This window comes from Lynx canadensis, chromosome C1 (assembly GCF_007474595.2).
Source record: "Lynx canadensis isolate LIC74 chromosome C1, mLynCan4.pri.v2, whole genome shotgun sequence".
Lineage (NCBI taxonomy): Eukaryota > Metazoa > Chordata > Mammalia > Carnivora > Felidae > Lynx > Lynx canadensis.
The window spans coordinates 26,381,839-26,406,516 of NC_044310.1; the positions used below are offsets into that span (position 1 = coordinate 26,381,839).

Genomic DNA, 24,678 nt, shown 5'->3' on the forward strand with positions numbered 1-24,678 from the left:
CTTGATAAATACCTGCTAAATAAATGAATGAGAACTGGCTAGTCCAATGTGGCCCAAAAAGGCAGTCAGAGACTTGGATGGCTCTTCTTCCTGCCTCAGGGTGACACATCAACCCCAAGGACCAGAAGGGGTTGCCAGACAGGGTGGGAGCTGTCATCAAACCCTTTCTGGCCTGGGAAAGCCGTAGAGCTAAAAACTCACGGTTTGGCATTAGACAGACCTGGGTCCACCACTATGAGCCCTGCCTGTGACTTTGGACGGGTCACTGAACCTGTCCGGGATTTCAGCTCTCTCACCTGTCATAGGGATGAGCTCCATTCATGTAAATCGCTCTCCCCCTGCCTGACCCGGAGCAAACATCCCATAAACATTAGCCATCACTACCAGGTCTGGGTTTCTTCTTAGCTTCCCAGGAAAGTTCTGTTGCCCCCCCCACCCCGCACCCCCCCACCAAAGTGCCCACCCAGAGGAGGCATCAGAAAAATGTGACAACACTAAATTGAATAATGTTTCTGCTGCTGATCAGTAGTGAGTGGAACAGAGGGAACACCGAACCCTTCGGGGAAGGGAAACCAGTATCCATCCATGTCTAAGAATAACAGCAAACCCTGTTTATTGAGCGCAGGCCTGCCGGTGAACCAGGCTTTGGACTCTGGGTTGCCCTGTTGGCGGAGGGAAGCCTGGGAGCATTGAGAGGCAGAGAAATGGACTAAACTAGGAGGAGGAGTGAGGAGGAAACCCTCCCTTCTTCACTGCCCCCGGGCCCCTCCAGTAGGGCTCAGATCCTTCGCAGCCACCAGGGGGCCGAATCCCCTTTGCCCCAGCTGGCTCAGGCGACTGGGCTCTCCCCATATCAAAAGAGCGGCTACCGGCCTCCCCTCCCACCACCCACTTCCCGACCACCCCCGGCTCCCGTGCACGGGGCAGAGGTGGCTCCTTCTGGAGAGAGCAGCCGGCTCGAGTGCAGTTCTGCCGTTTTATTTTTCCTGGGATACTCAAGGGGATGTGGGAACAGCCACAGGTGTGGTGAGGGGAAGCCCCGTCTCCCCTCCCCAGCAGCTGGGAAAGGGGAGAGGCCCAGGCGCCCTGGTCCTGGGTTGGTCCAGCCACTGTGGTCCCTGGGCCCGGTGGGCTGAGGGCTGAGGGTGGAGCCCCTGGGAGGGTGGGGCAGGCTCCTAGGTGGGGTTCGGGATTCTTCATAAAAAGCCACGAAGCTTGATCCCCACGAAGCCCAGCCCCGCGGGGTGGGGGGAGGGGTGGGGGGGACGCAGAGCCCAGATGGGGGACCCGGCCCGGCCTGGCCCGTGGGGGGTAGTAATGGCAGAGATGGTGCCCGTGGGGAGGAGGTGGGGACGAAGCGTCGGACCAGGAGGGAGGGGAGTCCAGGTGGGGGCGCAGGGCGGAGAGGCACGGCCCCCAGCCCAGCCCGGGCGCCTTCGCGTGGGGTCAGGAAGGTAAAAAACCCACGAGAGTGTGACGGGCAGGAGGGGCCGGGGCGTGCGGTGCCGGCGGGGCGGGCGCACGGGGCGGCCCGCGTTCACAGTGACCTCGACGCTGGGTGTACAGTACGGGTAGAAAACCGCGGGCCCGGGCCCAGGCTGGGCGGGCCGGGCCGGTCACAGCCTGGTCTGGGCCTCGGGGATGTAGATCTCGATGCTGTCGGCGCTCTCGGTGGCCGAGCTGTGGCGGAAGGAGGCGGCGCGCTTGGCCGCCAGGAGCCGCTTGCGCGCTTCCTGCCGCTGCCGGTCCACCGAGTCCAGGGAGCGCTCCTTCACCGGCACGCCCCGGCCCCGCGAGGGCTTCTTTGGTATCGGCGGAGGGACCTTCTTCTCCTCCTGCTGGGAGAGGGGGCGGCGGCTCAGTCTGGAGGTCCGGGTCCCCCCACCCCCGATCCCCAGCTCACGCTCCCGCCTCCCGTGGGACTGACACCAGGCTCCCGCGCGGAAGAACCGTCCGAAGCCGCCGCCACCGACGCCGGCCAAGAAGTCCCGGGGGTGCTTGCGGCAAGGTCAAAAGCCACTTTTCATTAAAAATTAGGAAACCGGGCGCCCCCTGGTGTCGCCGTTCGCGACTACTCGCATCAGAGCGCTCGGTGGGAAGTGGGCGATATCCCCCCAGTCGGGAGGAGTGCGGCTTCCCTGACTCGTGCAAGGAAATGGGGGTTCGCTGCTAGACGTCTGGGCCTCATCACAGACAACCTCTAGTGAAGTGAGGGCTGACGGGCCCGCCAAGGTCCCCGCTGTGCCTAGGTCCAAGCTAAGGGCAGTCTGGAATTTCGCTCCTCTGCTTCTTCAAACCACAGCTGGTCCTAGGCGGCTGCAGCCACCTCGGGGCTCTGGCAGCTCAGGCAGTGATGAGCACAGGGTCAAGCAGATGGCAGTGACCAAGAGTGGGATCATATTGAAAGAAGATGGTCACCATCACCTGTCCAGGACTGCCTTTGCTCCCTGTGAATGTCCTCTGTTCCCCTGCCTCTCCCCACAACAGGTCTGTCTGGGGAAGGGCATTTTCCAGTCTGTCCTTTTGGCTTGAAGGGACTCTCCCCTACCTTAGGCTCCAGGAGTTTCCAGCTGTTGGCCTTAAGTTGCTGTAGCTCCAGGAACTTGAGGGTCACATCCTCAATAGAGAGCTGCAGGAGATCCCAAAAACCCGCCAGGTCCTGGAAGGTGGGCACGGGGAACGCAGTGGGGTCCTTTAGTGGAGAGAGACAGAGGAGAGGCAGCCAGTCAGGAAGATCTGTGCCCCAGCCAGGACCAGAGAAAGCCCCATCCACCCTCACAGTCAGGAAGTTCAACCTGGGACAGTGGGGTGGGGGGATGAGAGACAGGGAGACAAGAGCGAGCCCAGGCCTTTCCCTGTTGGGCACAAACACCTGGTCTCACCTCCAGGCATACGCACACCTGGTAGGCTCTAGCCCATGGGCACTCACCATGCTTTGCTGACACAGCCGGAAGAACTGCTGAACTTTCTGGGACAGGAGAAGTTGTGTACTGCCCACGGCACTGCGGATCTTCTCCAGGACTGGAGAGCAGAAGGAGATTCAGGGAAGGGCCGGATGACTCTCCTTTCCCAGCCTCCAAGATGTCTGCCCTGAATGACTCAACCTTCCCGTATCTGGCACTCTCTGTCTGTCTGTCTCCTCCAGTCCCCTCCCCATCCCATCCTCAAGTTCCTAACAAACAGCTCCTACCCCATTTCACCAGGCCAGCTGTATCCTTAGACACCAGTGTTTCTTCCTTCATACAACCTCCATTTCGTAAGCACCTATGCTCCTGTGTCTCTCTTCCCTCCCATGTCATGGAACAGACGGAAGCCAGCCCCAACCTGGCCCTTTAGGCTTAGCCAGGCACTAGCTCGATGACCACCATCGGTCGAATTTTGTCACTCATCAGTATAGGACTCCTTGGCTCATTAAGAATTATGGAAATTTTCATATGCCTGACTCTTGTCTTCTTAGTCACTATCCCATAAATGTAGGGATTCTGACGTATGACTGTCTCCCCTCAGATGGATTTGCAGAGAAGGGCCATGGCTTCCCTCAGTCCAGGGCTGTGTCTCCTTCACCTAGGCCTCAGACAGTGATCTAACATTATGCACTGCCTTGCCCTCTGCCTTGAAGTATGGTCCCACTCGCTAGATCAGACCTGGACTCCCACACCAGCTCAGATGAGAACAGAGTCCCCTTGATCCCCATGGACTGGGTGACTTGGACTGGCAGCCATCTCCTAAGAGGCCCAGCTCCTTCATCTGGTCACTTTCCCTGTCCGACCTTGACCTCAGCCTCTGAAGCTGCTCCCCACTTCCTTCCAAGAGCTCCCAGCATGCCATGCTGCCAAGGGGAGACCTATGGAGGTCAAAGTCCTCACAGAGGCACACTCAAGCCCAACCAGAGGGCCCCCCTGTTCCACGGCTCTCCGCCCACCCCCAGTGGTGATCTCTTCGCGCACACAGGGTCCCCCACTCACTCTCCTCCGGCAGCTCATAGTCCTCCGCCTCGCGCTCCATCTGCTGGCACCAGTGCTCCAGCTTCTCCACCTCCGCCCTCAGCATCTTGATGAACCACTCGCCATCCCGAGGGCAGGGGGACGTGCGGCCTGAGTCGGGGAGGCTACGTGAGCCGCGCTCCATCCAGGAGTCCCGACGGCTGGACCCGGGGCCAGGGGTGGGGGCAGGGGCAGGGCCTGGCGACCCATCGGTGGCCGGCGGCTCGTACGGCAGTGGGTAGCCCTCGCGGTAGGCCCACTGGCCCTGTGTGTGGACCGTGCGGAAGACTGAGTAGGTGGGGGCCCGGGGCCCGGGCTGGGGCTCAGAAGCGTGCCTCTGGAAGGAACGTCCGAACTGCAGGGCCTTGTCTTCTGTGGCCACTGTGGCCAGGCCAGCCAGGCCCTCCAGCTCCAGGTCTGCCTGCACACCCGCCGTCACACTGTTGGAGCGCTTGAACCTTGCCCGCCTGGTGAGAGAGGTGGCTGTCATCCCTGCCCCTTCCTGCTCTCATCGCCATCCTCACCCCCACCCCAGGCCCAAAGGAAAAGGAAGAAGAAAAGAAACCTACAATGTGATGGACACTAATCCACGACCTTGAACTATACCAGCCCTTGCAGGTGGGTACAGAATTCCTGTTGCACTGCCTCTGGACAGGGGTGGTATTCAGAATATTTAACAATCTGTACTCGGTGGGCAGAAAAGATGCTGGCATACAGCAATCAGGGTGGACGCACCCAAAGTGCTCAGAGCACGGCCTTGCAGAAGCAAGGGGCAAAGCGTAGGGCGAGAGAGGGACCAGGGTGGTGGCTCTTTACCAATGAACACAGAAACATTTCAGCATTTGGACAAACAGCATGCCTTTGCTAGTTTACAACAACTGCCTGGGTTTTGTCTTCAGCCCTTCAGAAACGAGTAAACTAAGGCCCAGAGAGGCCATTGGTCACCCAGCTACAAAACAGCTGAGCCAGGATTTGGACCCACAGCTGCTGGCTCCACAGCCCAAGCATCTCCCAGCACACCAGCTGCTGGAACATCAGGAAGAACTGCCTTGGAGCGGCCGGAGGGTGGGGGGAGCCTGCAGCTGAAAGGACTTCTCTAGGGAGCCCCACAGCTCAGCCCAGAGCCTGGCCAGACACAGTCAGCCAGTGCCAGTGGAGTTGAATTAAGTTGTTGGCAGGAATGACATAGGGCCTGGAAATTTCTTGTCTTTGAGTTAATATGCAAATCCTCTGCAAAACAGAAAGTCAGTTGGCTTTCTTCTGTTTCACCCCCTCCTCAGTTCAGAGTTCTTTCCTATGAAGAAGTCAGTAGCCTCTGAAGTGCATGGAGCTGGGGTCAGACAATGCTTGAAGAAGTGGGAGTCAGGAGATGTGGGGGTGGTGGGGAGGGGTGAACAGAAGTTTGACGTCTGGAAGTTTCCAGACCAAAAAAGAAAGACCCATATGTCCTAAGCTACCTCCACCCCATTACGGTCTAAAGAGAGGGGAACTTGGGGGGCCAGCTCTAGGGACCCCTCAAGCTTCCCAGGAGTCTCCTCCAACCCCCACAACTTCAGCCTTCCTCTTGCTGCCCAGGCCTCCTCTCCCTGCCTGCCTTGCCTGCCTGCTTCCCTCCAGCTGGCGGGCTGCCTGCTGGGAGCCTGTTGCCATAGAAACCAGGCCCAGAAGGATGCTGCAGGACCCAGGAAAGAGAGATGCACTCATGTGCAGTCTCCAACAAGCCCTATGTCCCAACCCCCACCCAGAGAGACAGAGAAAGCAAGAACATATCCGCACTGCCTCCCACATGATCTTTACCCTGGCATCTGCTCTGTCCTGCCCTGGTCAAGATTTCTGTCAGCCTCTGCCTTGATGTTGGACCAGACTCCTTTTAAGACACTTTCGTCTCCACTCAGCACAGCACCAAAGAGAAGCACTAGATGAGGAATCAGACCTGAGTTCTAATGCTGGCTTTGTTGCTGTGTGCCTTTGGGGAGTTACTCCCCTCCATCTAGTGTGTAAAATATATCATACAATATATATAATTATACATAAGCATACATACACACATACATCCTATATAAAATGACAGGAATGGACCAATAATCACTAAGGTACTTCCTCTCTCAAAAATTATACCTTGCATATTTTCAGATCAGGGGCCCAACATTCCCTCACCACTGAGGGAATGTTCCCTCCCTCCAATCCACTCAGGATTGGAGCAGTCTTCCTAACGCTGATCTCTGCCCAGCTCATTCCCATGCCCCAAACTCTTCCATAGCTCCCCACTGCCAACAACATAAAGTTCAGGTTTCCTCTGCTGGCATTTCCCCAATGCTAGCATCTAGTCTGGAAGCAGTCCTCTTCTCTAACCTCACCGCCCCCTGCATTCTCCTTATTCCCCAAGTCGATTACACCGGCCCTGACTCTAAGCCTTTCTGAAACGGTCTTCCTCCTCCTCCTCCTCCATCCCTCCCTGTCCATTCCCTACTCAAGTCATGTCTTCCTCTGTGAGCCTCCTGATTGCCCCCAAGACCATCCTCAGCACTGCATCTCCCTCAGCAGCCTTCTTGCATTTGGAGACAGCCCCCCCACCCCCACCCCCAGTTCAGTTAAATTGTTCTCGGTTTCAGGTGAGAGTCTTGTGTGTCTAACTGAACTGTTGGGATGCACTTTCAAAATATCCATCTTGAATATTTCTGTGCTTCTGAGCTCCCGTTAACCTTTGGCTCCTTCAGAGCTCCAGCCGTTGCAAACCACACAGGTAAAGGTGGGGCTTGCCCCAGTAAAAGACATTATTGAAGATCTGCCTTCCCTGTTTGCCTCCCTGGTACCCTCATGGAACATGGCTCTGTCCTTCAGCACCACTGGTGTGCTGCCTTTCACCTCTGAGGGGATCCTGAGAAGATTACATTCTGTCTTGATGGAAACAGGCTACATGGGCTGGAACAGAAGCTTGCATAAGTGCCCCAGGCTGCCTCAATGAAGCCTCTTCACCATGTCTACCTCAAGGAAGACCAAAAAAGTTAGAGCTTATGGGAATACTAGAAGCACAGTCTTTACCAATACTCCCAGCAGGGGGTCAGAAAGTGGCAGAGTTTCAGCAGGAGTCAGTCAACCTTGTGCAAGTGGTATTTTTCTTTAATTTTTAAAAATATTTGTTTATTTTTGAGAGAGAGACAGAGACAGAGCACAAGCAAGGGAGGGGCAGAGAGAGGGAGACACAGAATCGGAAGCAGGCTCCAGGCTCTGAGCTTTCAGCACACAGCCCGACGCAGGGCTCAAAACCATGAACTGTCAGATCATGACCTGAGCCGAATTTGGTCGCCCAACCGACTGAGCCACCCAGGCACCCCGTGCAAGTAGTATTTAAAACCAGCAGTGTAAAGCACCTGGCTGGCTCAGTCAGTGGAGCGTGCGGCTCTTGATCTGGGGGTTGTTAGGTTCAAGCCCCATGTGGGGTGTAGAGATGACTTAAGAATAAAATCTTTTAGGTGCGCCTGGGTGGCTGTCGGTTAAGCGTCCAGCTTCAGTTCAGGTCATGGTCTCACGGTTCATGAGTTTGAGCCCCCCACCGGGCTTTCTGCTGACAGCTCAGAGCCTGGAGCCTGCTTCGGATTCTGTGTCTCCCTCTCTCTCTGCCCATTCCCAACTCACTCACTCTCTCTCTCTCTCTCTCTCTCTCTCAAAAAAAATGAATAAACATTTAAAAAAAGAAAAGAATAAAATATTTTTTTAAATTAAAAATAAAAATAGAGAATAAAACCAGCAGTGTGGGACATGATCACCTAAGAAAAGAGCAATGGAACAGAGATGCAAAGCCCTGGGGAACATGGACATTTCATGAGTGGATGGAGACAATGTAGCCCAGAGGTATCTAAGCCACAGAGGAAGAGGAAGAAAACCAGGGGAGAGTCACCTAAAGGCAGAGAGAAGACAGAAGGGTCTCAAGAAGGAATGAGCAACTGACATGGAAAATACAGCCAGTTGAGAATTAAAGGTGTCTACTGACTTGGCAATATGGAAGCCTCGGGAGACCAGGGCAAGAGCCAGTTTGGTGGAGCATGGAGGCTGAGGCAGATGGCAGGAGGTTGTCAGGAGGTGGAGAAAACTAGGCAAGGCAATTCTTTCAAAAAGGTTAGTTGAGAAACGAGGAAGAGAGAAAACAGTATATACCTTTAAGGGAGCGATATTTTGGCTATTTGTCAATTGTATCTCAATAAAGCCGGGGGGAGGGGAAGAGAGGGACATTTTGTCTAGAATGGTTCTCCCATGCCATATCTTGACAGGAGAGAACCTACAGGGGAAGCAGCATAATGGTCAAAGAGGTCCACGTCCTAGCTCCTGGAACCTCTGAATAGGTTACCTTCCGTGGCAAAAGGGACTTTGCAGATATGGTTATATTAAGTATCTTGAGATGAGGAGAAAAGTCTGGATTATCCTGGTGTGTCCAATTTAATCACAAAGGTCCTTATAAGTGAAAGAGGGAGACTGGAAAGTCAGAACCAAAGGAGATGGGATGACAGGATCAAGGCTGGAGTGATGTAATGTGGGGACTCAACCTGCCATTGTGGCTCTGAAGACAGAAGTGGGCTACAAGGCAAGGAATGTGGACAACCTCTATAAACCAGGAAAAAGTGACACAATGGATTCTTCCCAGAGCCTCCAGGAGTCCTGCCAATACCTTGATTTTAGCCCAGTGAAACACAGTTCAGACTTCTGACCCCTAGAAAAGTCATATAATAAAAATGTATTGGGGCACCTGGGTGGCTCAGTTGGTTAGCTGTCCAACTCTTGATTTTGGCTCAGGTCATGATCTCACCATTCATGAGTCTGAGCCCTGCATTGGGCTCTGCCAACGCTTCTCCCAAGCGAGAAGCCTGCTTGGGGTTTCTCTGCCACCCTCTCTCTCTGCCCCTCCCTCCTACTCACATGCATGTTCTCTAAATAAATAAATAAGTAAATAAATAAATAAATACTTTAAAAAAATTTTAAATGTATTCTTCAATGCTGCTAAATTTGTGATAATTGATTATAGCAGCAATAGGAAACTAACACAACCTGTAAAGAAAAACTGATTGGAGAGGAAAGAGGAAGTAGTCAAAGGACCAAACATAAGGGCAATAAATAATAACTAACATGCTTTGAGCACTTAGTGTGTGCTAGACTTAGCATTTTGCATAAAAACATGCTAAGTCCTCAAAAACAGTCCCACGATAAGAGTGTCAGTATCATCCCTACTTACAGATGAGAATACTGAGGCTTAAAGAGAACAAGTGGCCTCTTAAGATTAGACCGTTATCGGGGCGCCTGTGTGGCTCAGCCAGTTGAGTGCCCAACTTTGGCTCAGGTCATGATCTCACAGTTTGTGAGTTCAAGCCCTGCGTTGGGCTCTGTGCTGACAGCTCAGAACCTGGAACCTGCTTCAGATTCTGTGTCTCCCTCTCTCTCTCTGCCCCTTCTCCCACTCATGCTCTGTCTCCATCTCTCTCTAAAAAATAAATAAACATAAAAAAAATTGGGGGGGGGGAGGGCGCCTGGGTGGCTCAGTCAGTGAAGCATCTGACTTCAGCTTAGGTCATGATCTCACGATTCATGGGTTCGAGCCCCACATCAGGCTCTGTGCTGACAGCTCAGAGCCTGGAGCCTGTTTCAGATTCTCTCTCTCTCTCTCTCTCTCTCTCTCTCTCTCTCTCTCTCTCTTTCTCTTTCAAATAAATGAACACTACAAAAATTTTAAAAAAATTTTCCCATAAACATATGGCCAGCTAATCTGACAAAGTAGGAAAGAATATCCAATGGAATAAAGACAGTCTCTTCAGCAAGTGGTGCCGGGAGAACTGGACAGTGACATGAAGAAAAATGAACCTGGACCACTTTGTTACACCATACACAAAAATAAACTCAAAATGGATGAAAGACCTAAATGTAAGACAGGAAGCCATCAAAATCCTCAAGGAGAAAGCAGGCAAAAACCTCTTTGACCTTGGCCGCAGCAACTTCTTACTCAACATGTCTCCAGAGGCAAGGGAAACAAAAGCAAAAATGAACTATTGGGACCTCATCAAAATAAAAAGCTTCTGCACAGCAAAGGAAACAATCAGCAAAACTAAAAGGCAACCAACAGAATGGGAGAAGATATTTACAAATGACATATCAGATAAAGGATTAGTATACAAAATCTACAAAGAACTTATCAAATTCAACACCCAAAAAACAAATAATCCAGTGAAGAGATGGGCAAAAGACATGAATAGACACTTCTCCAAAGAAGACATCCAGATGGCCAACCAACACATGAAAAAATGCTCACCATCACTCATCATTAGGGAAATACAAATCAAAACCACAATGAGATACCACCTCACGCCTGTCAGAATGGCTAACATGAACAACTCAGGCAACAACAGACGTTGGCGAGGATGCGGAGAAAGAGGATCTCTTTTGCACTGCTGGTGGGAATGCAAGCTGGTGTAGCCACTCTAGAAAACAGTATGGAGGTTCCTCAAAAAATTAAAAATAGGGGCGCCTGGGTGGCGCAGTCGGTTAAGCGTCCGACTTCAGCCAGGTCACGATCTCGCGGTCCGTGAGTTCGAGCCCCGCGTCAGGCTCTGGGCTGATGGCTCAGAGCCTGGAGCCTGTTTCCAATTCTGTGTCTCCCTCTCTCTGCCCCTCCCCCGTTCATGCTCTGTCTCTCTCTGTCCCCAAAATAAATAAACGTTGAAAAAAAATTAAAAATAGAACTACCCTACAATTGCTCTACTAGGTATTTATCTAAGGGATACAGCTATGCTGTTTCGAAGGGGCACATGCACCCAATGTTTCTAGCAGTGCTATCGACAATAGCCAAAGTATGGAAAGAGCCCAAATGTCCATCGATGGATGAATATATACCAAGAAGATGTGGTGTATATATATATATATATATATAATAGAATATTACTCAGCAGTCAAAAAGAATGAACTCTTCCCATTTGCAACTACATGGATGGAACTGGAGGGTATTATGCTAAGTGAAATTAGTCAGTCAGAGAAAGACAAATATCCTATGACTTCACTCATATGAGGACTTTAAGACATAAAGCAGATGAACACAAGGGAAGCAAAAATATAAAAACAGGGAGGGGGAAAAACAGAAGAGACTCTTAAATATGGAGAACAAACAGAGGTTACTGGAGGGGTTGTGGGAGGGGGGATGGGCTAAATGAGTAAGAGGCATTAAGGAATCTACTCCTGAAATCATTGTTGCACTATATGCTAACTAACTTGAATGTAAATTAAGAAATAAATAAAAATTCAAAAAAATTTTTTTAAAGATCAAAAACAATTTTTAGTACAGTCCGGTCGTGGAGACCAGCTCTTACAGCAGTACACTCCATTGCCTCCCCAGGATTGTGGGAGAGGGGCAGCTTTAATCAGGAAGAGGAGTGCCCTAACCTCAGGCAGGACTGATGGCAGAGGAGGGGAGGGATGCAAATAGGTGGGGGTCGGTCCAGAAGTGGAGAGAGGTCCCACAGATGACCCCAGTCGTTACAATGAAGTGAGTGGGCTGGATATTTGGGGGTGGGAGGGTCGGGGGAAGAAATGTGAATGAGCAGCTTTAGGGGGACACGGCCCAGCAAAGTGGCTAAGCGCATGCTCCCTGGAGCCAGACTGCCTGGATCCAAAACTCAGCTCTACAGCTTGTGCCTCAGTTTCCTTGTCTATCAATGAGAATGATCACAGGATTCTCGTGAGATAATATATGTAAAGAACTTAGAACAGCACCTGGCCTACCCATTGTAAGTGTTAGCTATTGTATGGAGAGGCAGGGAGGTTTATAGCTCTCACTGAAAAGAAAGGGAGCTAGACAAATACAATAGTGGGAATGTAGCACTGAGAACCCAGTGAGGGATTGTAGTTATTAATTATTGTGATTGCTGCTGATCACTTCCATCTGTTCTCACAGGGCATTCTGAATAAAACCTCTTTTGTACTCCAAAGCACATTGTATTATAGTTAGTTATTTGCATTTCTGTCTCCCTTATAAATAGAGCCATTCCTCACATAAACGTTGGCTGAGTGGTTGGTTGGTTGGTTGGTGGATGGGTGGGTGGGTAGGTCGGCTGGTTGGAAGGAAGGATGGTAGAGACCACTAATCATCCCCCCAATATCCATCCTCCCTTTCTTCCTTAGTAATAGAATACCACAGTTTTGAGCTGGACACATGGCCACTTTGAATAACGATTCTCTTACCAGTCTCCCTTGCAGCTAGGGATAGCCATATAGCTAAGGTCTAGCTCACAGGATATAAGCAGAAGGGGTATGTGCAACTCCCAGGAAATGTTCTTAAAAGGAAAATGTACCCTTCTTTGTTCCTTCCTCCTCCCTGCTGACTGGAATGCAGATGTGATGGCTGGACTCAAGCAGCCATATGGGAATATGAGATGGAAGCCAAGTGCTAAGGATGGAGAAGTAATGAGATAGAAGAAGCCTGGGTCCCAACACTGCACAGCACCTACCAGCTCTCAACCTAATCTCTCTAGACTTCTTGTAAGCAAGAGGGAAATAAACTTCTGTCATACTGGGGGTTTTCTGGAACTTACAGCCAAACCTAATCCTAACTCTAACAGATGAATTTTCAGTCCAGGGCTTATGTCCCTACTTAATTCTGTTCTTGGCAGTATTTGCTGTGGTCTCACCAATAGCTGTAAACACAGGATATAAACTGGCTTCAGTTGTGAATCATCACTACTTCTTAACAATGCCTGTCACAATATTTTCTCCCCAAGCTTTTTTTTTTTAAAATTTTTTTTTACACTTTATTTATTTTTGAGAGAGAGAGACAGAGCACAAGTGGGGGAAGGGCAGAGAGAGAGAGAGAGACACACACACACACAGAATCTGAAGCAGGCTCCAGGCTCTGAGCTGTCAGCACAGAGCCTGATGCGGGGCTCGAACCCACAAACCACGAGATCATGACCTGAGCCAAAGTCGGACATTTAACTGAGCCACCCAGGCACCCCATCTCCCCAAGCTTTTTAACAAGGTTGAGGAAGCCTCCCCCCTCGAGCTCTTTGGGGTGACAATGATCACATTCCTGATGATTCTGGAAGTTGTTACATGGTTACTTCAGGGAGACATTTCTACTGTGATTCTCTAAGGGATAACACAAAGGGCTCTGGGAAGAAACTGGTTTATCCCAAGAGACACAGCGTCCAAGGAATGCTCAGCATTCAGGAGTTGTCAAGAGGTTTTGTCAGGAGTATTTGGCAGCAGGCTGGCGGGGGTGTAAGGAGGGAACTGGGCAGGGAGGGGGAAGGGCAGTGACATTTCAGCAAGGTACACCTATTGTACTGGCTCCCTCTCTGAGAAAGCAGCTAAAGGCTTATATATATCATCAATCAGGGGCCTTGAGTCCACCACCCCAGCCTGGGGACTAAGACAGTAACAGGTGGGGCCAGGATAGGAGATTTAAGAAGAGCAGTGGCCACATCCACATCCAGGGCTTGTGGTCAATCAGCAGTGCATTGCTTTCACATGACTGCTCTGGGAGTACAAATTCATGAGGATGGAAACTTCCTTCCCAGGGCTCAGGGGCTTCTATTCTTTCAGTACATGCCATTCCCAAGGCCCAAAGTCAGAAATTACCATGATGCTAAGGAAAGGGTGGGGTGGGGTGGGGTGGGGAGGGGGCTGCCTTCCTCCCATAGAGTTCTCCAGATGGCCCTGTTTGGGCACAACTGGGTATAAGTAGGGTTGTTAGATAAAATACAGGAGCCCCTGTTGAATTTGAATTTCAGATAAATAACAGGTAATTTTTTAGTATATCTCATACAATTTGGGGGAACTCCATATACTAAAACCTCTTCATCGTTTATCTGACAACCAGACTTAACTGAGCATTCTGGTGTTTTTTGTTTATTTTGTTTTATTTTTGCTAAATCTGGAATTTAAGATAAACTCTTAATAGGAAGGATCTACTGGTAAAAGATAGGAGGGGATTCCCATAGTTAGAGTTTGAAGCAAAACTCATATGGTTTCTATGTTCTTAAAGGGCCCCAGGAATAGTCTTCTAACATTTAGCAAGGTCATGTGATACATTCTTTTTTTATGTTTATTTTTATTTTTGAGACAGAGCATGAGTAGGGGAGGGGCAGAGAGAGAAGGAGACAAAGGGTCCGAAGAAGGTTCTGTGTGCTGACATCAGCGAGCCCATTATGGGGCTCAAACTCATGAACTATGAGATCAAGACCTGAGCTGAAGTCAGACACTTACCCAACTGAGCCACCCAGGCATCCCTGTGCATTCTTTTTTTTTTTTTTAACATTTATTCATTTTTGAGACAGAGAGACAGAGTGTTAGTGGGGGAGGGGCAGAGAGAGAGGGAGACACAGAATCCGAAGCAGGCTCCAGGCTCCGAACTGTTAGCACAGAGCCCGATGTGGGGCTCGAACCCATGAACCGTGAGATCGTGACCTGAGCTGAAGTCAGGCACTTAACCACCTGAGCCACCCAGGCGCCCTCCCATGCATTCTTTTATCCTGGCCCAGAGTATGCTGGGTCTGGGTAGACAGGTGCTGTAGGATGCCCTAAAACAGCTCTGGTAACTGTTTCTTATGTATGCTCCCTCCCACCACAGGGACTTAGCACATACTGTTCCTTCTGCCTAGGACACTCTTATCTCCCACTTCCACCTAGTTAAACTGTATTAACCATTCATCGAGATCTCTACCCAAATGTCACTTCCTCAGGAAAGCCACGCCAAACCCTGACCAGGTCAAAGCCCCCTACGATACACTCTCAACTGTGCACATATCTCTCCTTTGTGGCACCACCACAGCTGTACTTCTACATCATTTATGAGCTACTTAGATTTAACATGGCAGTATGCTTCACAGGGCAGGGGCTGTCTGGTTCCACTTACCTTTGTATCCTCAGTGCCCAGCATAGTACTTGACAAATAATAGGGGTCTAATAAATATCTGTGGACAAATGAATCTTAGTTGGGGGTGCAGCGGAGATGGAACTGAAGAAGCACCCACAGCCACCCATCCCTGTGTAGTTCTAAGCCAAGGCACCACGGATATGGGCAACTGGAAAAACCCACTGACAACAGGTCTAAGGGGCAATAAATCTGAACTCTTCACCCAACAGGTTGGCAGGGAACACACCGAAAGGCAGAAGAGGAGAGACCTTTCCTTTCTGGCAATTTCTAAAACCAACGGGCAGAGAGAGATGACAGATACCGGGGCCAGTGAGACAGGAGTAAGAACAAGAGAGTCCAAGAAAATGGGGCGGCAGCAGGTGGGGGCTCCTGGATGTCTGCCTGGAAAGGCTGCTGGTAGTCATGGCTCGCTTTTATGTACCATTTGGGGCATGGTGTGTGGTAAGTCAGACTTAAAGTGCCAGGGACATAAGGGACAGAAAGGACAGTGCAGGTGGATAACTAAGGATGCCTGCAGCAGACAAGCAAGGGAGCCTGGCCAGAGAGATGCGCCAGATTTCTTCTCTCCCCACCTGTCACCCCCTTGGATTCCCAGCATGATCACCTGTCCCGGGCAATTCAGCTCTTTAGACATTTATCCAACACCTTCTCCCCCTCACCAGCTCACCCCACCAAGACCCCACGAATACCTACACAAGAGCAAGAAAGACCTCCCCTCAGCCTGTCCCTGTCCTTCCATGACTTTGCTCCAAAATGCTTCTCAAATTGGTCCGCTTCTCTCCGTATCTACTGCTATCAGCCTAGTCCAGACAACTGATCAATACGGCAGACTGAACTAACTTGAAAAGCTCCCACTCACACACACACTGAAACACAGAGAAATACTGGATAAAATAAAGTCAAACGGTGTTTCTGCTATAGTGCCAAGCTTGAAAATAGAAAGAGAGAAATCATCAGGTACTAGAGACAAAAAGGAAATTCAAAACCTAAGAAGTGAGAGGGAATCTAAGCCAAGTGAGCCACAGGAATAGTGGGCCAGACATATGCTAGAGGCTAGATGGTAATGCTCAGGGAGGAAGAGAGGAAAGCCCCCAAACCCGTGCATCCTGGGGAGCTGGAAGGAGACCCCATGTACAAAGCCAGCAGCCACGAAGGGTCATTTTACTTACAAACGTGGACTAGAAAATGCAGGTCATGCTTCAGAAATGTGGCCTGGAAGTCCGTTTTGTGTGTGGGTATGAGTTACAGTGAGTGCTAGCACTGAAATCCAGAAACCTCAAGAAGAGACATGGACTCTAAAACTGGTCCCAAGCTGAAGCAGTACTTCAGCACAGAAAACGCTGAACGCATGAGGACGGAGTGGGCAGTAACAAGTAATAGTGAACATGTAAGTTGGTCTAAAATATGCTTGTAAATCTAAACTATTAGACCATGAAAGATATAAGAACAGCTGCTTTAGCAGAGTTTTTTTTTAAGGAGGTATAGTCAAAATACTAGACAAATACAACATGGAAGATGGGAAGAGGGAGTTAAGAAGGAAATTAAGGTGTTCCAAGCTTCTTGGTGTTTGCCCATGAAGGGTAGAAATACTCACTGGTTTTAGACTTTTTTTTTTTAATTTTTTTTTTCAACGTTTATTTATTTTTGGGACAGAGAAAGACAGAGCATGAATGGGGGAGGCGCAGAGAGAGAGGGAGACACAGAATCAGAACCAGGCTCCAGGCTCTGAGCCATCAGCCCAGAGCCTGACGCGGGGCTCGAACTCACGGACCGCGAGATCGTGACCTGGCTGAAGTCGGACGCTTAACCGACTGCGCCACCCAGGCGCCCCTAGACTTTAGTAGAAAAATATGAAATTAAGTATATTTGCTAAACATTTGAGGAAAATCACTACTAAAATGTAAACTTCCAAAGCAGTAGAAGGAAAAAAGAAATAAAGTAAATTTGATCAGTTCAATAGAAGGCAGAGAAGTAGGAGAGGAGGAAAGCAAAGAAAAAGCATGACGGGGTGCCTAGCTGGCTTAGTCAGTACAGCATGTGACTCTTGATCTCAGGGTCATGAGTTCAAGTCCCATGTGGGGCATAGAGCTTACTTTAAAAAAGAAAAAAGGGGGGGGAGTGTAGAAAAGGCATTGTTAAAGAGATAATAAAAATAAGTCCAAATAAATGAGTAATCAATATATGTATATGTATATGTATATGTATATGTATATGTATATGTATATATAGAAATAGACTAAATACATCTACTAAATTTTAGCCCCACACTGCTTACAAGCAACAGATCTAAAAAGGATATAAGGAGGTTGAAAATCAAAGTATGAAAAAGGAGATTTTGGAAAATTAACCAAAAGAAAACAACCATAATGATAAAATCAGGCAAAATAGACGTCAAGGCAAAAAACATTAGTGAGGATGATCAGCAGCCTATTTAATGATCAAAGGGGCAACCCACCAAGAAGACATAACAATCATAAGCCTGAATACTTCTAAGTAGCACTCTCAAACTGAAGAAAAAACTAATAAAAGTACCAGGGAAAATGACACATCCACAACCACGGTGAGACATTTTTAATACAACTCTCTCAGAACTGGCTAAAAACTTTAAACAAAAATCAAAGCTAAACATTTGAAAAATATAATTTAGAAGTCTGACCATTTATATAATAAATGTATATATGAGAGAGGAAGTCTCAACAAATTTTAAGGAATAAAAAATATCATACAGAATGCATACTATTACCACATGCAGCAAATTTAGAAATTAGTAGTGGAAAGATAGCTCCCCACCACCCCCCACAAAATAATTTGGAAACTAAAACAAAACAAAATAAAAACTTGTAAATAATTCATGGAATTCACAGGTGAAAAAGGAAATTAGGATAAAAGTTACAAACTATTTAGAACTGAACAATAAAAATACTGCATCTCAAAATTTATGAAGTACAGTTATAGCAGCATAGTTAAAAGAAAATTTATAGCCTTAAAAACACACGTTAGAAAATAAGAAATAGTGTTCAGGAAACTAAAAAAGTCACAGAAGATAGGAAAAAGAAAAAATAATAACACAAAAGTAAAAAAAAAAAAAAAGGAAACATTAAAGATAAAAAAGAAAGAATAGAGATGCTAATGACCCAAAAGCTAGTTTTCTTAAAGACTGATAAAATATAACTTTAAGGGGCACCTGGGTGACTCAGCTGGTTAAGCATCTGGCTCTTGGTTTCAGCTCAGGTCATGATCTCCCGGTTTGTGAGTTTGAGCCCCACATCGTGCTTGGGATTCTCTCTCTCTTCCTCTCTCTCTCTGTGCCCCCCCAAAATAAATAAATAGCTTCTTCTAAAAATATATATATCTTTAAAATATATTAAAATGATAAACTATACAAACCTCAGACAACATTGATCGAAGAAATAGAGATCGGACATACATATATGGTATTAGGAATGAAAAGAAGGGGCATAAGCTACAGATACAATAAAAACTTATAAAATTATAATACTATGACAAAGAATATTTGTGCCAAAATGTTTTAAAACTGTCATTTTGGGGTGCCTGGGTGGCTCAGTTGGTTAAGCATCCAACTTCAGCTCAGGTCATGATCTCACAGCTTGTGGGTTCAAGCCCCATGTCAGGCTCTGTGCTGACAGTTCGGAGACTGGAGCCTGCTTCCGATTCTGTATCCCTCTCTCTCTGCTCCTCCCCCACTCATGCTCTGTTTCTCTCTCTCTCAAAAATAAATAAATGTTATAAAAAAATTTTTTAAACTGTCTTTTTTTTTTTTGTATAATGGCCCATTTCTTAGAAAAATATAAATCACCAGAACTGACTCAAGAAGAAAAAGAAAACCTGAATAGGTCAATAACCATGAAAGAAACTAAAGCTGTAGTTCAAAAAGTTTCTCCTAGCCCCAAAGACATCAGGCCTAGATAGTTTTATGGGCAACTTTTACCAAAACGTTAAGAAATAGATAATTCCTACTTTACACAAATTGTTCCAAAGAACAGAAACACAGATAAGGCTTCCAAACTCATTTTAGGACTCCAGCATAACCTAAATGCCTGAACTGAATAACAACAATGAAGCAAAACCGTCATCTAATATCACTTATGAACACAGATATAAAAATCTTAAAGTAGGGGCACCTGGGTGGCTCAGTCAGTTCAGCATCCAAGTTCATCTCATGGTTCATGAGTTCGAACCCCGTATCTCGCTCGCTGCTGTCAGCACAGAGCCCACTTCAGATCCTCTGTCCCCCCTCTCTGCCCCTACCCCACTCACACTCTCTCTCTCTCTCTCTCAAAAATAAACCCAAAAAACATCTTAAAGTAGTAGCTATTCAAAAATCCAGTAATGTATATAAAAATAATACAGCAAGACTGTGACAAAAGCCACTAGAGTTCCGTATGTCCATTCTTCTCTTTGTCTTTAGCCAGAAGAAACCTGATTTTCAGCAATGTGCCCTGCTCGTTGTACATTGCTTCCCAACTAAGACTATACATCTCATAGCCTCCCTTGCAGCTAGATGCCACATGATGAGGTTTTAGCCAATGTGATGTACCTGAGCATGTCATATGTAATTTTCAGAAAGTCTTTTTTACAAGGAAGGACTGTGTCCCTCCTCTCTTCCTCCTTGGTACTTCTCAGAATACAGATAGGACTGGCTGGAGCTTGGGCATCAGCTCCTGGGAAGGAGGCGATGCACAGAGTGCAAGACCAGCAAGATAGAAAAAGCCTGGATCCTGACACTGCACTTCTACCTCCAGGCCTTTCTTTTTCTAAGTGAAGGAGAAACTCACTTAAGATACTATTGAGGTTCCAGGCACCTGAGTGATTCTGTCAGTTCAGCGTCCGACTTTGGCTTAGGTCATGATCTTGCAGTTCACAAGTTCGAGCCCGCACTGAACTCTCTGGTCAGCACAGAGCCCACTTTGGATCCTCTCTGTCTCCCTCTCTCTCTGCACCCCCCTCAAAAATAAACATTAGAAAAATTTTTTTAAAGATTCTATTGAGGCTCTGCTACTTCCAGCAAAACTTAATCCAAACTGACAATAGCATCAAGCAGCGTTCATCCCAGGAATGAAATAATGGATCAACGTGGAAAATCTATTAATATAATTCACATTACAGATGAAAGGAGAAAATCTATGATCATCCAAGTAGATTCTGAACAAGCATGCAATAAAATTCCAGCTCATTTTCTATTTAAAAGGAAACAAAAATGAAACTTCTTAGCCAACTGGGAATAGAAGGGAATTTCCTTAACCTGATAAATAGTATCCACCTAAAACTGTACCAAACATCACCTAACTTGTGAGCAGGATTTGAGAAGATAACCACCAATGTCAGGAATGGGACAAGACTGCTATACTCCACAGTGAACTAGAAGTCCTACACAATGCATTATTGCAAGAAACAGAAATTAAAAGAATACAGATTTAAAAGAAATATCCTTATTTACAGAAGACATGACCAACTATATAGAAAATCCATCATGATTTTCAGACAAACTACGAGTCCTAATAAGAGACAGCAGCTAATCTGCTGAATACAAAAATCAACGTATAAAACTTTATAATCTTCCCGTGCACTGGTAGTGCCCAATTAGAAAATAAAATAGAAAAAAGAGGTCCTCTATGATGCAAAAGGCTCTATCACCTTTCTTCTGTATCAGGAAACATTCCTGCTTACTAGACTCCCCATACTCACTATTATTTCCCTCAAGTTCATTCTCCACTTAGCAGCTAGTGATCTTTTGTAAACATAAATTAGATCCTGTCATGCTTCTTTCACCTTTTAATGGCTACTCATTAGTTATAATTAAATTCCAGTTCTTTATCATGCCCGTGCTCTGCATGACCTGACCTCTGCCTATTCTCCAATCCACTCCCTCACCATTGCCCCATCTCGTTCCACACCAGCCCCAGAACCTTCTTTTGGTTCCTGATGCATGTCAAACTCTGTCCTGCCCAAGTGCCTTCACACATGCTCTTCCCTCTTCCTGGTACCCTTCCACCAACAATCATCACCTGAGTATTCCCAGTCAATCCTTGACTTACCCACTTACCCTAAATAAGATGCCTTCTCTCTTAGATTTTTTCTTTCATATTCCCACCATAACATGTAATAATATCCCATTACATATTACACCATAATGCATGATCATATTTCTTTATGTGGAGTATTTATTCACTGCCTTGGTTCCCTTCCAAGCCATAACTTCTGTGAGGGCAAGACTCATGTCTTTGATGTTTCCATGAGCCTTTAATAGGAACAGTCATATAAGAGATGCTCAATGAGCATTTTCTGAATGAATGAATGAATGAAAGTTTACTGATTTAGCCAGAATCTCAGTAGAATGTCTACTGCACTCTTTCCAGGATTCAGGCTTGTTAGGAAGAATACAGGGACCCCCAGGGGTCTCACTGGATGAGGGACCAAGAAGCCTTATAAAGGAGTGAGTGTGGGTAGTGGGTTTGGTTGATGGTCCACAGAGCAGCATTAGAGTTGGGGGAAGAGTTCTGAACACAGAGCTGCCTCCCTCCGTGACTCCTACACCACCAATCAGGAACTCAGGTCATGGACTTGTGAATTGGGTTTGCCATAAAGCGCTCCTTTCCTGGGATCTTTGTGGAATATTAAGAGTTTGGAGGACAGTGGCTTTCAGGAGCAATGGAGGCAACAAGGCAGCTATTGATCACCCTTGGTGGAAGCATTTACAGCCTCAGGAGCATATGGAATGGCAGGGAGCTGGAGCGTGCATAAAGAAAACTGGTGCAGCCCACAGGAACCCCACAACTTGATCAGGCGCGCGCGCGCACACACACACACACACACACACACACACACACACACACTACTCCCAGGGGTTCCCAGAAATAGCTAACAGAACTTTAGGGGAGGTCAAAAGGCCCAACAGTGGCAGCTGGGAACAGCTGAAGGGGCTGCTACTAAGACTTTAACTCTATTCCTCTAGTGCGTATGGCCTGGACAACACAGATTACCATGAAACTCTTGCAGCCACCGTACTTAGGGCCACTGGCCTGGTGGCATTGCAGCCCAGAGGGCAGATGGGCCACTGTGGCACTGCCACATGGTCATTAGAGAAAGCATCTTCCCATAGGGAGCCAACAACAGAGGGACTCCTCCCAGTATCCCCTCCAGAGCTGAATGCTAATTTTTCAGCTGGAGATTAAGGAAGCAGTGTTGCTGAGGCCACCTAATGCCAGAATAGTGGCTGCTGGTAATTCTACTATCTTGGGTACACCACAGACTCAGGCATGTAATAGGTACCCCTGACTGGTTAAATGCTTGTACGAGCCAAGTGAGGAGGAGTATTACATTTGCCAGAGGCCCCTGAGAGGCAATCTTCATGTTTATTTGTTTCTTTTTGAGCTCACATACTTGTACACCACAGGTCATAAGGAGGGATTAGGAAAATCCTGCTATCCCCCATAAAGGACAGTTGTTGGAGGCCTGCTCAGCACCGACCTGTTACCTCTCCCTACCAGCCCCTTCCTCCAACCACTCCTGTCGCCTCGGAACACCTGGGACAGGCACGGGTACAAGGAGAACTCACTTTAGATCTGATGGCTGCCCTGCTGACATCTCCGAGGGTAACCTCTGTGGCTGCCCAGACTCCTCCCCATTAGGAGGGCTCTAGTCGTAGTCCAGAAAGAGAGGGTGTGCAGGCAGACCGCACCAAGAAGGGCACTGTGCAGCCTCCTCTCCTCTTCTCCCCCAAGAAAGCCTGAGATAGCCCCACCCAGACCTACCTCTTGTCCTCTTCCACCTGAACACCAATGGAGTGGAACTCTCTTCGACTCCTGTTCTCCGTGTCCGAATCCGAGATAGTCTCCACCTGGCGGCAGGGTAGCGGGAGTCAGTGGCCGGGGCTAGACAAGGGACACAAGCTCTCCCCAGGCAGAGGGGTGAGCAGAGGCTGAGCCCCAAGCCAGTGGGCAGATACTGCAAAGACAATCTGACCCAACAAGAAAAGAGACCCAGGAGGTCAGAGGCATGGTACTGGCAACCAGTAGAGGCGATGGCTCCACGACAAGTGACAAGGGAGTGGGCCGGGACTGGTTGTAAGGGCCCTGTCGATGACCAGGCACAGAGCAGACCAAGGAAAAGGTCAACCCATCCCCACCGGCCAGGGCCTGAGCTTGCTTCGGCGCCTCGTCCTGCCTGCCGTACCTGCACCCCAATGGACGGCCGCCACTTCCGCTGCCGCGCCAGGCTCCGCAGCTCCTCCCTGCCAGGAATGGTCTTGATGATGAGTGTAGGGGGCTTGGGGCTGGCCCGGGGTGGCACCGGAGCCAACTCCAGGGTGCGCGCGCCCATGGCCGGGCCGTCCAGCCCGTCCGCGGAGCTGCAGCGCCGGGCGGGGCCCTCGGCCGCCGTGAAGCTCTCGTGGGCGGAGTCGGTGCTGCTCTGGGCCGTGATGGAGATGCGGGGCGGGGCCTGGCTTCCCGGCGGGATGGGGGACGGGGCCTTTCTGAAGTTGAAGGCTGTGGCCGGAACGCAGAAACGCAGCGGGTGAGAAACTCGCGTCCCAGCGGGTGTCTTGTGGCCCACCGCCCCACACCCACGCGGTGCCAGAGGAGGCAGCAGGCACGCGTCCTCCAAGCGCTGCTATGTACAGAGCCGAGGCTTGTTCTCCCCATCATGCGGCCCAGAGAGGCAAGCCAGCTGCCCAAGATCACACAGCACAGCTGTGACTGGGGCCAGCGCCAGAACCCAGGGCGCTCTCCAACCTAGGGCCGGGCGGGGGTGCAGAGAGGGCACACTCACAGGAGCCGGGCCTCCCTGAGACAGAGGCAGGGGCAGCAAGGAGGGGCAGGCAGTCGTCGTCTTGAGAGCAGCCGGCCTGGATGGCCCGGAGGTAGCTGTGGCTCCGCATGCGGAAACAGCCGGGCAGGTCCAGGGCGTCCACTGCCTGGGACTCGAGTTCCCCAAACACAGACCCGCACACGGCCTCCAGCTGCTGGTTCAGCTCCTCACTGAGCTGGGGGCAGGGGGTAGGGAGGATAGTTACAGGGGTGCTGGGATGAAAGCGGGTGTCTCTGAGGCGCATTGCCTTAGGAATATATCTGGATCTGCAGAGACTGCCTCTGTGTGATGCTGGGACGAAAAGAAACCCTCACTCTGTGCAAAGAAGAAGGATTGAGGATCCTATGTCCTGTGCGGCTCTCCAGGCCTGCCTCCACTGTCTTGGGGTCTGTTCTTTACCCTAAATACTTCTCCTTCCACCCCATCTATGCCTCTCCCGGACACCTGGGACTGCCTCTTCTTTCTCTCCACCTACAGCCAGCCCCTCACATTTCTCTCACCTAACCCAGAGGGAGAGGACCAGGGACATCCACCCTCCTGCCCAGTATGGAGGTGGGGAACTGCAGGGAAGGCAGTGCGTGCCTTTTATTTTATTATTTATGATCCATTACATTACAAAACTGATTGCACCCTATAGAGATATATATACCATGGGGCAGGGCAGAAATTAATGGGTAAGTGACGGAGCAAAAGTTTTTGTTTTGATATTTTGTGGTACAGAATCCATGGTGGTTTAAAAAAATTAAAGCAACTAAGAAAAAAAGCAAAACGAAAATTCTGTTCATGGAACCGTGTCCCCTAGCACTGCACTAAGACTAAATGTACCGCAGAGATTGCAGCATCGTTCGTATTATATGAGAAAACTGGCACAAAGGAAAAATAAAGGTAGGTGGTCCAGGGATAAGCTCTACACCCAGAGCACAGGATGAGTACAAGTTTGACCCTGAGCTTCAGAGCAGC

At 48.8% G+C, this 24,678-nt stretch overlaps 1 protein-coding gene across 1 annotated transcript in view; it reads right to left on the reverse strand.

Annotated features, from left to right (window-relative positions):
* Window positions 1-962: 962 nt before the first annotated feature.
* DLGAP3 (DLG associated protein 3) overlaps window positions 963-24,678 on the reverse strand; it is a 41,592-nt gene continuing 17,876 nt past the window's right edge. The window contains exons 5-11 of the mRNA XM_032594253.1: window positions 23,680-23,893; window positions 23,083-23,396; window positions 22,662-22,747; window positions 3,966-4,450; window positions 2,930-3,021; window positions 2,549-2,692; window positions 963-1,835 (exon numbers count right to left, since the gene is read on the reverse strand). Of these exons, the coding sequence (XP_032450144.1) occupies window positions 1,617-1,835; window positions 2,549-2,692; window positions 2,930-3,021; window positions 3,966-4,450; window positions 22,662-22,747; window positions 23,083-23,396; window positions 23,680-23,893 (1,554 nt within the window). The 3' untranslated portion in view covers window positions 963-1,616. The remainder of the gene's footprint in view (window positions 1,836-2,548; window positions 2,693-2,929; window positions 3,022-3,965; window positions 4,451-22,661; window positions 22,748-23,082; window positions 23,397-23,679; window positions 23,894-24,678) is intronic.